We start from the raw sequence: 14,238 nt of genomic DNA on the forward strand, positions 1-14,238 counted from the left end.
AATTGATCATTGGTGATTCAAGGACATGTAAATGACACCCGTACAGCACTTTAACTATTAAAAAAGGCTTTAATGTCTTGAATGCAGGTCAAGGGAGAAAAAAGGGAGGGAAGGAAAGGTCAATCTCTCATAACATGTCCCATGTATAAAATTAACCAAGTTCTTAAATGGAGCTATTACTAGGTGATTGTTTCTGGTCCCTAGGGACTTAATTTACATAAAGCATTTTGACACTTCAAGATGCAGCTGGAAACCAATTTAAAGACAAGAATGGTCCTATAACCTTTAGATTCCTAGAAGGGGTAGATTTCTGACTTTTTTTTACCTTGCTTATATTTATAGAGGAAAAAGAGAAACTGTCTTTTTCAGCACTCTTTCAAGTGAAGTATTGACATTTGTGGAAAATGCAAATAAGAGTATTCATTCCTTGGTACTTACTGTTGCAGTACTTGACACTGTGCTATATTTATAAAGCTTGAGATAACCTCAAAAGTCAAAGATCTATTATGTGTGCAACTTCAAGAAGAACCATTTAACACTGAAATTTAGAGAGGGCTTTTCTGTCCAGAGTATTTGAAATGTTATTTGATTGTCCTTAGCAGGATATGGAAGGATAGAGCTGTGACATAGCATTCTTTAAAATCCTCCTCTTTAATTATAGAACTAAGTTTGTATTTTAAAAGTGAAAACTAAGTAAAGATGTTCCATGTGGCTTTAAGAAAATAAACTACTTGCTTTTTAACCCCGCCTTAAGGGAAGACCTCACTTGCATTTTGGTACAGGATTAGGACAGGAGAAGCACTAACAAACACCTGTCATGCCTTCATTTCAGCAAGATGTATAAAATCAGCATTAAAAGCCCATGCATCAGTGTCTGTCGTTAACGCACTGTCCTTCTGTTGCGTGGCCAGGGGAAGAAGATGAATTATCTGAGGAAATGTGTTTCTAGCATGCTTTTTCTGAAGTCAGCCAAGTTGAGAGGTGACACTATTCTACTCCTTTTGCTGTATTTAATGTTTAGAGGTACTAAGAGCTGGAAATACTCTACCCTCAAATAACTGTGGGAAATGGGGAATGTGATCTTGGGTTCTGTTAAAGTGTGTGGGAGAAAAGTAAAAATACAGTGAGTAAATTCCTCATTAGAGAGGAATATTTCCTTGTAAGGAAATATTACAGCATTTCGCATACTTTTGCATACTTTTCTTGCAGACATTTATAATGCAAGGGGAATCAGAGGAGTCACCCACACAACTGGAATGTTTTCAGGATATAAAGGCTATTAAACTGCTTGAAAAGACCGATGAATCTCAAGAGAGTGAAAAGATAATTTTTACTTGCTGATCTTATGAAAGAGGTGTCAGCAGGGAGACTAGTTTGTAGTGGAATTATTTTTTCCTGTGTAGTATGTGCCCTGTAACAAGATCACCATAAGTTGTCTGCTCCTTGAAGAGAAGAAGGTAACCAGAGGGTAAAGCTTTCTCTCCTTCCCTCTGACATCCTTTTGTGGAGTGCAGCGCTTCCTGTGTGTGCTGTTTCGCATCCACCTGGCCTGGGGAGTATCCCGCTGTATGTGAGGATAGTTATGTTTGTGATTCAGAGGGGGCATTCTGTATTTACTGAATAGCTTATAATGTTTATCATCCCTGTCATAGTGGTATTTTACTATAACTTGCTTTTGTAGAAACAGGAGAACAAACTATAGCAGCATTGGGCCTTCTTATCCTGGGATAACCCCTGTGGCTACAGAAAGGAACATGTTTCTCTCTACTAATCAGCCTGGATGCATCTGTGCAATGTGACTATGTTGATTAGACATTGCTGATTTCTCAGCTGGAGGGAAATGCTACAGTTTGTTTGCTTTTATTTTAAGCGAGTGTCTTTTATTTGAACATTTTGACACTTTTTGGAAAGGGCCAGTTCTTCCACCCACTGCAACCCCAATAGATTAAATTGCTGTAACTAACAAGCATAGGAAAATGTTGTGTCTGAATTGCTCAATAAATTGGTCAGAATTGGTCTTTTGTATTAATTTGAGAGATGCTGCTGACCAATGTAATACAGTTTTGCTTAGCAGGTGAAAGTTGCGAGGAGGCAGATCCCATAGAAATCTTTAGCCAGAAGGCTAAAGAACCCAAGCTCTCTCTCCCTGTCTGCTCCCTTGCTGCAGTAGCAAGGGAGTGGAACAGCCTGGAATGTGTGGGTAGGTACGGTGAGGCTTTGGGAGCTGTAAGGAGGAACTGGTTTAGGGGGACACAGGAGAATACTTCTATATTTTGAGAAATTTGAAAGGGTGTAGGAGAACTGTTCTTTGAACTTCTCCATGAACTCAGGTTGTTCCTTTATTCACATGCCTTTTGAATAGAAGACAAAGGCTCCATTATAAAGGGAGGAATGAGAACTGGGTGGTATATGGAGGAGGAAGATGTTCGGTTTTACTTAAGTAATGAGTAGAGAAGTGTGTTTAAGTTTACATGGGCTGAAAGTAGCACATGTAAATTGGTGCTAGCAAAATCCTCTTATCATGTGTGTGGCAGCACTGTAAGTGTTGGTGAGTAGCGCTGCTATGGGCACTTGGACTGCTTAACTCCAAGCACAGCAGAGTGAGCTATAGACTTCTCTTTCTAACATAAAGAACACCATGTGTGCTAGCTGTGTTTTAAAACTGTGAGAAGAGAGGTTTGAAAAGTTTCACATAGGAGCTGCTTTACTGTAAGAATTTATTGTAATATACTGCTGTTTAGTATAATTAGTGGGTGTATTGGTTCCTTGGGTATGCTGAGCCAGATCATTAGTTGGTATAAACTGGTCTAGTTCCATTAAACCAGGGGAAGTTTCATGTGTTTTACACTAGCTGAGAACCCGTGTTCTGGTGGGGATGACAGTGCTGTCACATGATTGCTTTGTTAGTATGCTGGACTGGCACAGATGAATCTGTAGGATTGTCTGTACTTTTTCTTGTGGGAAAGAGAATGACTTCCAAGTCGCTTGAGTCTCGTCCACTTTTGTGTTCCCCCCACCCCTCCTCACCTTCACAGTTAGTTGGCTTTCCCTCCAAGCGGAGAGATGCAGGGAGAACATAGCTGCATGTTTGTTCAAGTGATGCAGAAACACCTACGTGTCAGGAATTGTCATTTGCAGGATAGTGGAAATAAGTGGTAATAGATAATGGTTGGAATGAGCTCTTTGCATGGAGAAATTAAGCTACAGAAATGGGCTGTGTGGAATTTCAGTCTGGGTGTGGGATGACTGGAGATGAAATGGTGTACGTGGCCTAGTCCTGGGAATATTGTGGCATTGGTATATGGTGGAAAGTAGAGCAAGGTATTTGTCGTTCTAATTTTGGGTGCTGTTTCTTAAGCCTGTTTCCTGCTCTGTGGAGCATCAGGGAACAGCCTCCCTGCAGGGAGGATTTCTTTTCTTCCAGTCTGATCCAGGCTTTGCTCGACTCTCCATGAATGATTCTGTTCTTGTTCCCAACCAGCTGTGTGTGTTTTTCCTCCACCCTATCTCACATGGACTGTCTAATGTTCAAGCAGACTAGATGAGAGAGAATATTATCATTTTAGAAGGGGGTTGCTAACAATACAAAGTCCTGATACAATTTGGATTTGCAGCTTATTGCTTAAATATAGTCTTGTTGCAGGCAGCACAGCAACTTTTCCTATAGTCTGAAAACTAAAAATCTGCTTTGCTGTTCAAAGCTGGGAGCAGCTATCTCAGTTTCTTTAAGACAAACCCCAGTGCATCAGTGGTGCTCCCCACATTATATGTGCAGGTGTTTCCACGAGGAGTGGTCTTGTTTGGGTTCTGAGCAAAAAGAACCTCGGTTTATCGGAGTGCTTCAGCTCTTGGCAACAGAGTCCTCTTCTTATACTTCACACTCATGAGAATGGTCCCTGTTATGTTACACAGGGCATGTCCAACTTGGGACACTTGATTCAGTCCTGGACCTCTGCTGTGGTCTCCGTGGGCTGCCATGTGTTCACCTCATATCTTTGACTCAGCAGAAACTAAGCAGTGCTGGGTGACCTAGATTCATTGTAGCACCTCGTTCAATTCTTGAATATGTTGAGGCATTTGGTTTTCATTAGAGCAGTGCGTGCTATTTCTAAGAGATGGGCATCAGCCAAGAGTCTGTTTGCAAGAGAATATAGCACTAGCTGTACAAAGTGAACATCAACATGCGTGTGAAGCTCAAACTAGTGAGTGGTTTTAGAACGTGCCAGACTAGAGAGAAGGCAGAAGAAGGAAAAGCAGATGGCAGTAGCTGCCGGGGAGAGGTAGGGAAGGATGTTATGACTGTTGTTATCTCATGGGCCTAGCTTGGGTCTAGCCAGAGAGATGCTGGTTAGCCACAGAGCTACTAGCATGTCAGTGACTAGTGGACAGCTGTTGCGCCTGCACTTTAATCTTCACCTGTAGTGTCTCATCTGCTTGGCCAACATGCATTTTCATGTAACTTGACGTGATTGAAGCAAACTATAATGCAGAAGAGGAATAGCAATGAAATGCTTTAAATGTGGGTTTTTCTAGAGTTTGATGGTTCTCGTTTTCCATCCATTTCCACAGCCCTTTAGAGTGGGCCCTTTAGAGGCATAAATTTCAATGGAGCCTTGCTTCTAGACATTTCTTTTCCTGTTTTTTGTATGATGTACTGCCTAGTTTGCCCCTGCCAAAACCAGAAACTAACTGTACTAGACATAGTAAATGGGTATTGAGAGATGATTTCTGCTATCACAAAGCAGACTTTGGTTTTGAAATGAAGCAGATAATTGTTACCTCCGTTGTGTGTGAGAACTTGTGTGCAGGGAAATGAAGATTTGAATATGATTGATGTGGCTTTACCTGTACAGCAGGGAGTGAGAGGGAAAGAAAAGAGCTGAGTCTGCTTTCAAGTTACTATCTCTGATACAGTGCAATGTGGCAGTAACATAACTGATTTGTCACAAAACTTTCAAAAGCCCCTAAGTAGCTTGAAGATGTTGATACCTAAGCCATTTTGGGTCTCTTGGGTGAGTATAAAACATTGAGTGACTTACCAAGTTTTAAACCAACCTTCATTTCTGCAGTGGGAATTACTTCAAGTGTAGAAAACAAGGTTGGACATTCATGAGATGCATGTGACCTTCCTTAGGCCCAGTGGTGTTAAATACCCTGTTAAAGCAGATTCCTAAACTGTTCTTCCCCCCAGAGAGAAGGTTGAGACAGTGATGACATTGTATTTCAGTGTATAGCTGCTCAGTGTCTTTAGTTCCAGTTATTGACTTGGTATTTTCCAAGATTTATAAATGAGTGGGTTGGAAACCATTGCTGCCACTGAGAAGGTGAAAGCTTGATTTTGGTTTGGACCCCTAACTAAATTTTCTCTGTATTGTACTCATCATCTATGACTAATTGCCCCGGGAACATGCAATCAGAGGCATTAGCCGAAGCAAACAGATTTTTGTAAGACTTGAAGGGTACAAGTTGTGAAGTCCTGGGATATGCCATGATGGGAGATAAGTGTGCGTTGGAAGGGATTTAGGTGAGAGCAAGCTGAACTCCCTTCAGTGAGGTGGTGCATGCCTGACACTATGCAGGGAAGCCCAGCAGTCAGAAGGGTGCCTAGGGCAGCAGTTGGCACTTGGTTCTGGAAAGCACGAGTAGTCCTTCTGTCCCATGAGGAGAGCCGCGGGGCAGGGAGAAGATTATTCATTTCTCACAGGGAGCAGAACAAGTGCCTGTTGATTAATCAAGTTGATTATTCACTGCCACAAGTACCCTATGGAAAAAAAAAAAAAAAAAAAAAAGAGAACTCAGCATGCAAAATCACCATGAAAATATGTAGCTTATGTACCAAACCTACCTGGCTCTAGCCTGACTCCAAATCATTAAGGGCTTTGAACTCTTCATAGACCTGAGAATACAGAGTGGCCTGACAAGAGTGTGGGTTTTTTTTTTCTTTTTTTTTTTTCTTGTGTGTTTGTTTTGTTTGTCTTTGTAATAGCTGGCTGATGTGCTCACAGCCAATATGATGTTGCCCTGCCAGCATGGAGGCCCCTGGCCAGATCTAATTACTTTGTCACCAGATGGAAGATTGAAGTGGAGGGAATTGTGACATTTGCTTTCCTGCAACCTGAGATGGAAAGCTTTTTTGGTTTGTTTGGTTTGGATGTGTGGCTTTGAAGAAATTCGAGATATCTCTTGCTCTCCTGAGTTGGACGTGTGCTGTTACGGCTTTGAAGTTGCTACATAGTGCAAAGATAGGGTAGATGTTTTCACTAGCTGAAAAGGAAAAAGTTGTATTTATTTTTGCATTGGCAAGAGTGCCTGGCAGAAATTACAGTACCAGGCAACTTATAGTAAGTACTATGTTGTTGAGAGTTTTGTCTGATTGGTATAGGAAATTAAATGGCACGTTATTGTTACTACTCCACATTTTCTTTGTCTGCAGTGCTCATCAACTGCTTTTCCCATCTCCTTAGCTCCTGTGCGGGTGCTTCTGAACACCAAGGCTCAGGGCTGTGTGGGGGAATGTTCCTGTGACCGCTGTTCTTGTGGAGCTCTATGCTCTTTGGCAATGTGCAAAAGTCTTGTATCTTGCTTGTAAAGGAAGAGCCAGCAGCCTGCACGTTATCTGAGGCTACAACTGTCCTCTTTCAAAAGCACTAGTGTTGGTAAGGGGAAGCATAGAGAGGCCATGGAGGGACACGTGGGAGGAGGTTCTCTTCTGGAAATCTGAATACCCTTTCTGTTGGGTGATGGGAATTGCTGTATCCTTATGCAATTGGCAAAATCTTCCAGTTTCAGTTCTGCTGGGAAAGTAAAATTTTAGCTTTGTGTGGGTGGTGTTTCTTTTGTTTTTGTGCCCTCCTTCTTCTCCCTCCAGTTTCCCTCCTTCTGTTAGCCATTTATTAGGTTAGATTTGAAAAATTGAATCTTTCAGGAAAGTCATAGTAGGAGAAGCTGTCTATCTACCACCCCTAGACAGGTGAATCTAAATTACATGCATATGTAATTCTGATAGCTGTTAATCTCTTATTTGAAATGCCTTTTAAGGTTGGAAAGGCCTGTATAGATGTCAGCAGTTCCCTTACTGAGATCAAAGGAGTATGATTAAGACCTGGCTGGACTAGCAATAGGGACCTTACTCTGGGATTTAGGGATACTTGATTTCCTGCTCTGTTGCAAATTTCTATTCTTGCTTCAGGAAAGTCCCTTCTGTCTTCGTTCATGAAGCAGAGAGTTGTGGACTGTCTCTGGGCAGCTTGAAGTGACCATGGGCAGTGTCCTACAGCACTTTTAGCTGCACCTTGGAAACTGTTGTGCATTGCTGCATCCTAGCTAACAGACTGTTGGCTCAGTGCTGCATCAGTTTTTGCTTTAGAAGCTGCTGTATCCTGCTGCTCTGGGGAGTGTAGAGGATCCTCGTGTTCCTGATGTTGCCTTCCTCACAGCATTCCAGCTTCCAACTCCTTTGCAGTATGGGATAGATAATGCTGGAGCTTATACATTAATTACATTCTCTAAAAATAAACTTCTTTAATGGTGGATTTGAAATAGTGACAAGTCAGTTTAGTTCTTAAACTTTTGTAACTCTTAATATTGCTTAAATTAAAAATATCAAATAGTTCAGGTTTGGTCGTGGCTTTAAAACAAAATGGAAACACTTAAAGCATGGGAAATCAATGGCTTAATTATCTGGAAGAAGTTACTACACTGCCAAGACAGCCTCGGAGAGCGACAGCTTATTCTGCAGGTATAGGAAAAATATTTGTTTTAAGTTTTTAAGCAATTTCAGTTCCATGACTAACAAATTGTAAAGTTATGAGACTTGGAGTTAAAAATGCCATTAAGTAGCACTTGCTTTTTAGTTTCTTCTTCCTTTTTTTTTTTTTCCTAATTTCTTTTTTCTCTCCAAATATTTGGAGAAGAATTAGGTGGAGGGGCCTGAGTTATTCTATTTGCACTGGTAGAATCAGAAACACTTGCTCAATATCTTTCACTATAGAAAATGTAATTAAATAAAAAAAATAAAATGTAGATCCTGTTTGATATACTCTCTTCCCTTGGAGTTTGATGGTGTTCAAGTTTGGTGGTGTATTAGTAGTAGTTCATTTAAAATACTGTTTCTGCAAACTTTAACTGGATTTTACTTTTCCTCCAAGGACAGTTTAGCATTAAGCAAAAGCTTTATTTTATATATAGCTTAGTAAAAAGGCAATCTGTCATTCATCTAAAAATACAATAAACAATGCACTTATTCAAAGTCTCAACTTTAGCCTTAACTGCTTAATTATATGGATACTGTTGTATCTTCCCTAGCAAATTTGCATGCTAAACTTCAGTATATGGAGTATGTTTTTAAGTTAAATGTTAAGAATGTTTTTATAGTTACTAAGCACTTTTTCTGTGAAAACAACTAAAAATGGAAACCAAATTTAAAGCTGCAGACCTCAATCAAGGTTTTATATTTTGGACTTTTAATCCATTTTGTTCCAGTCAAGAATACTTAAGCTCTTAAATTCAGTATTGGTCATAACAGCGTATGCATTACAAACGGATAGAAACCGTCTGCTTCCCTGTTACAGCAGGCGCAGGAGGGTGCCCTGGGAGCTGCTCCTGTGTGCAGAAGTAAGGAGACGAGGCCTCCCTTGGCCGAAGGATCCTGGCTCGTTTTTGCTGCTGGTGACATGACTCTGTGCTATGAGTAACTGAGTCTACTCTGTTTTCTAATTGTGCATGCAGTGCTGGGCATTCATAGACTCCCTACTCTGCTTGTGCAAGCCTGTGGAGGAGACGGTGATGTCTGGAAACATTATTAAAATGACTAGAGAAGCAGTCTAGATTCCACATATTATGAAATTTCCTTAATATCTGGTCACAGTAGACTTTCTGAACATGATTCACACAAATTGTCTTGGGTTTCCTTACCTTCAAGATAAGGAAGCCTTTTTTTTATCTAGTGTAGTTAAATGACAATGATGGAAAACAACATCTGATGCAAAGAGACTTTCAGCAACCTGTTATGTTTCTGCCTCCATCATGGGTTTACTGCCTGCTTGTAGTGCTGCCTCTGAGAGCTGCACTGGGACAGGCAGATCCTATCCAAAGGATGGTTCATTCATGGTGACTCAATCTAGAGTGCCCAGTGCATGTGAGAACACAAAACCTTATCTTTGCCCTTTGTATTTGGAAATCTTTCCTTTAGAATCAAGAACTTGGGCTGCCTTTGTTGCTTACCTGTCAGCAATCACATCCTGTCACAAATAGCTTCTAGGCGCCTTCAGTTGACTTGGCCCAGATCATCTTAATCAAAGCCATGGCCTTGCTCTTGTATCAGTGCTTTCCTTCAAAGTGTTCAATGCATCCCTTCAGAGAAGCAATATTCCTTTCCTCTTCCAGACATGAATTCCTTTTGACCAACACTGATAAAATGTAGCTGAACTGATAGACTCGTAATGGCTAATACATTTCAAGCTATCTTATCCTGAAAAAACTCATGGTGAAGTTAACTATAGGTATATTTAATGGATGCTGCTGCTTTAGTCCAAATGTGATCTGGATTCCAACCAGGACCTCACTATGACAGAAGTGAAGCTGGTTTGCAGGAAAGGAAACTTTCTCAGGGACCAGATCGAGACACAGGAGTATCTAAAGGATTATCACAGATTTTGCCACTTTCAAGTGCTGAACACGCATGTGTTTGCTAACCGAAGCACAGAATGCAAATATTTAACATAGCCTTATCAAATGAATATGCCACCCCACGTAATTCTCTGTGGGATGCTCCTAGAAGATTAAACAACACGTGACAGATGATTATATTGCTTTATACTGGACTGCAAAGTGTCCAGTATTACAATAATACATATGGTATACTAGAAAGAGGTCAGAGATCTTACAATCTGCCAGCCATGTAACTCTGTTCTGGGTCACTTGCTTTTGAGCAAACAAGAGCACTTTTTGTGTGTTTGCTTGTTTCTGTTACTGTAGTTTGGTAAAGCAAAGGTGAATGATAAATATCGCATGGAGCCTTTTTCTCAAAGCAAAAATTTATTTAATTGTAGGTAGAGCTCAAAGGAGTACAGGATCACAGGATGTAGTGATAAACAGGAGCTTTACCTGATTTAGTGTTTGCTCAAGAGCTTTGTCTGGTGAAGTTGCTAGAGGTGCCCTTTTCCAGAAGATATATTCACAATGCTGCTGACATGATGAGTGCAGAGGGTAACTGGCTCAGGGCAGAACGCTTGAGCAGTGGTCAAGCATTTTACTAACCCTGGGTGCCTTTACATGTGCTTTTTCACTTAAGAGCTGAGATGCAGGTCTATCTTAAAAGAACTGGACTGTTCTGAATGAAGAGCAACTTCAAAGAGTAAATTCAGTCTGGTGGTCTTTGGAGATGGGCGAGACTTGTGTAGCGGGAATGTGGTTGTCAGGATTAATACTTGTGTGAGAGAGGGTGAGAATAGCATGGAGTTCAGGAAATGCTGCAGTAGGGAAGTGCAGGAAATATCCGTATTGAACCCAGGGCAGTCTGAGAAGGTAACTCAAGTGCTGAAGTTTGAGCAGATATCTGCTGGAGAAAGCTGATTTGGCAGCTTTGGTGCTGGATTTTGAATGCCATGGTGCATGGTGATGGGTCAGGCAAGAACTGCATAACTTAATCTTTCGGGAGGATGAGGAGACATTTTGTATCGAGCAGTAGGAATCGAAGGAAGAGGGCACAAATAGCGTGATGCCAAGTGGAGGAAAGTATGTGGGCAACAAATACAATGTTCCTTTAATAATAAAAGGAAGAGTGAGAGTGACTCCAGGGGGTGTTGCTGTAGAGATGAATTTTGCTGACTGGTATTTTCCCTTGAAAACAAAACCAAGCCTCACCAGTCTCCTGTGTTCTGTAGGACTTCACAGTACAGCAGTTTTCTTGTGCTCTGGGTGCTAACTGCAGTAAAGACACCAATGGTAGGATTTGCATGTTTACATGACTACAGGCAGTGAACAAGTTTCCTGATATAGTTTTTAAAGCAGATGCATTAGTTGAAAAAGACTGAAAAATGCCACTGGTGAAGTAGAGCTGGCTGGCTGATCTGACTGGTGCAAAGGAGGTCCCCTGGGAGCCCTTCAGGAGCTCAGCTGGGCAGTCTCACAGGCGTATTGTGCGCTCCACTGCCAGCAACTGTGGTGATTTCCCTGTGATGGGCCATTCCTCTTAATAGCTACTCCTGAATGTCATGTGAGTGCTGGCAAAAGAGAGCACTGGTAATGTCCCATGCTGGCAGTGGTTTTGTTTCTCAGGATTGCTGCCCAAATGGGTGCTGCCTGTATGCAGTACACCCTGGATATTGCATCAAGATAGGGGTGATGGGACTATTTTCTGATGTGTGATGTGGATTTTCCTAAAATCAGGCTAGGCTCAGATGAAAGAAAGCTTAGACAGCATTAGCAGATCATAGCATTTGGTTTCTCCTAGTTGCCAAATTTGCACTTTTCCTTTCCTTTTCCTTTCTAATAAGTAGCAACAAGCTCTGGATCCTACTAGGGAACCGAGAGACATCCTATAACTAGAAACCAAATTCCTTGGCGCACATGCAGAGAAACACAAGAGTCAAGGAAGAGCAATCCTGAATCACAGCAGAAAATCACTCTGACGGTGACCCAGATTGCTCAAGAAGAATGCAGGGCTGGGGAAAGCAAGTAAAGACTTTCCAAAGCAAGAAAACTAGAGAGCAGAACTACTCCATCCTAGAGTGTCCCAGTTCCTAGAAAGTTAGAGATGTCTGTGACAGGCCTTTAATTAGTTTGAATTGCCATACTAGGATTCAGTCTGGCTTCTCTTACAAAGCTCTAATTATCTCATTTAAGAAACTGTGAAGTGAGCCAGAGGAAATCTTATAACCAGGTGGGAGTTGTCAGATTTTCCTGTTAGATGGACTCTAGTTTCTATGGTACATAGCAAAGAGAACCAAGAAGTATTTGATACAGAATCACAGAATAGTTAAGGTTGGAAGGGACCTCTAGAGATCATCTAGTCCAACTCTCCTACTCCAGCAGGGACACCCGGAGCATGTGGCACAGGATGGCATCCAGGTGGGTTTTGAAGATCTTCAGAGAAGACTACTTTGGGCAGCCTGTTCCAGGGCTCTGTCACCTTCACAGTGAAGAAGTTCTTCCTCACATGGAGAGGGAACTTCCTGTGCTTCAACTTGCACCCATTACCCTTCGTCCTATCACTGGCCACCACTGAAATGAGTTTGACCCCATCCTCCCTACATCTTCCCCTCAGGTACTTGTATATATTGATCAGCTCTCCTCTCAATCTTCTCCAGGCTAAATCAGCCCAGCTTGCTTAGTCTTTCCTCATACAATAAATGCTCCAGTGCCTTAATCATCTTTGTGGCTCTACGCTGGACCCTCTCTAAAAGCTCCGCGTCCCAGGACCGAAAAGTTAAACATATTTGTTTTGTCTGTGGAGCAGGATGCCTGGTGTAGTTGTATTATGAGGGGACCTTGTAGCATTAATTGGAGTTACATTGCAGCAGATATTCCTGTTGTTGTTAAAGCAATGCTTAGAGGCACCATTGTGCTTAGCAATGCGTGATAAGTGAACGTCTGGTGAAAGATAGTGAAAGATAGTCCCTGGTCAAGAGAGATGTCTTGTGCTTGTGTTAATGCAGCATCTTGGTGTTTTTTTTGTTTGTTTGTTTTTTGTTTGTTTGTTTTTCTTTTTTCCCTTTTTTTTTTTTTTTTTTTTTTTAAAAAAAAAAGTCAGCGTGGGTTAGGCTAGTGCTCTAACATGCTTCTCTTTGAGTGGCCCATAGCAACTATTGAAGCAAAAGGTATAAGAAGTTGGATGTGTATGAGACTGGTTCAGGTTTCTGGGACAAATCTGGCACCTACTGAGCAACACCAGCTCACAAAAGCAGTAAGAAGGATTCTTTTGTGTTTCTGTTGCTCAGGCTTCTAGTTTGTCCTTGCTCAGTGACTGAATTTGTTTTTCAAGGAGGAATCATTGCTGTTATGAGTCACTCTGGCTTAAAAGAAGGATTTTATTTTCAGCTGCCTTTTGCCTTAAAAGGTGATGTTGCTCCTGGTATTTGTCAAGTTGAAAGGAGAAGAAAAAAAAAAGTAAAGATTTCTAAATATTGTCAAGCAGTGCTCTCTTCTTGAGAAACATGTGATATTCACTTCCTTAGGTCTTGGTTTTAGAAACAAACAAACAAACAAGCGGCATTTAGGGAATGTGTTACTGATATTCCCTTGGGGTCTGCTTGATTTATGTGCCAGTGAAATGTCAAGCAGCAGCCCTGCTGCGCGTAACAGGGATGCTGCGTGCTTTTCGTTGTGCTGGATTTCTAGAACATCTGGAAATCAGCAGCATTCAACACCTGAAATCACGAGGTAAAAAACCAAGAGTTACACTCCAGCAAACCAGTAACTGTAGGTCTGCAGATGAAATGCCTTTCAAAAGGGAAGGCAAGCTCTACAGGCTTGATTTTCTGTGGTCAGCAGAGATGTTAGTGCTTTTATAGGAGATGGCATTTTAATCCTAAGTAAATTTCAGTGAGCCTAATTGCGTTGTGCTTAACCAAAATCTATCTGCAGCTCCAACTTTAATACTAAGGCAGTGTCTGTGCTAGCAAAAATCCTGTGATATGAAACAGTTGTGTAATAACTCCTCATCTGCTCCTATACTGATAAAGCTGTAATGGAAGAAAAGTGGCTACAGCCCAAATGGTCTGTTTCCACTGCAGATCTCTGCTGCTTCTACAGGCAGAGCCAGACCCTTGGACAATTATGCATTTAATTGTTGCAATGCATTTGAGTGCTGTGACAGCCTTCTCGCTACCCCCTATGCAGCATCTGTTTGTGCAGCTATGCCACTCATAGGCAGAAGATGCCTTTCATTTGTGTGTGTCACTGCATAAACTGGTCCCACCTCTCAAGCTCGCTCTGTGGCATTTGGCAAGGCCTCAGAAACGTGACTGACAGGTATTGGAATGTTTCCTCATTATTGCAGCTATTTATTGTGACCTTCTCCCTGCATAGGAAGCTTTACAGGCTTCGTTTTCTGTGCATCATTCCTTAGGAGCAGCAGAGCCTGTTCCTTGGATGCTGATGGAGCATAGAGCACAGAGTGTTCTTCTGTGGGCACTCTTAACTTGGGCTTTCCTGGCCTTGTTCAGCACACCTGCTATTGCACATTCACTCTCACTTTATTAATTTATGTGAAGATTGTCTGGGGTGGGAAGAAATCCA

At 41.6% G+C, this 14,238-nt stretch overlaps 1 protein-coding gene across 1 annotated transcript in view; it reads left to right on the forward strand.

The window, feature by feature from the left end:
• Positions 1-13,206, forward strand: part of RPLP2 (ribosomal protein lateral stalk subunit P2) — a 192,369-nt gene extending 179,163 nt beyond the window's left edge. The window contains exon 4 of the mRNA XM_088525841.1: positions 13,085-13,206. Within this exon, the coding sequence (XP_088381967.1) occupies positions 13,085-13,088 (4 nt within the window). The 3' untranslated portion in view covers positions 13,089-13,206. The remainder of the gene's footprint in view (positions 1-13,084) is intronic.
• The last annotated feature ends 1,032 nt before the right edge of the window (positions 13,207-14,238 follow it).

The sequence above is a fragment of the Tinamus guttatus genome, unplaced genomic scaffold (genome assembly GCF_059628265.1).
Source record: "Tinamus guttatus ecotype Peru unplaced genomic scaffold, ASM5962826v1 Tinamus_guttatus_pri_ptg000240l, whole genome shotgun sequence".
NCBI classification, from domain to species: Eukaryota; Metazoa; Chordata; class Aves; order Tinamiformes; family Tinamidae; genus Tinamus; species Tinamus guttatus.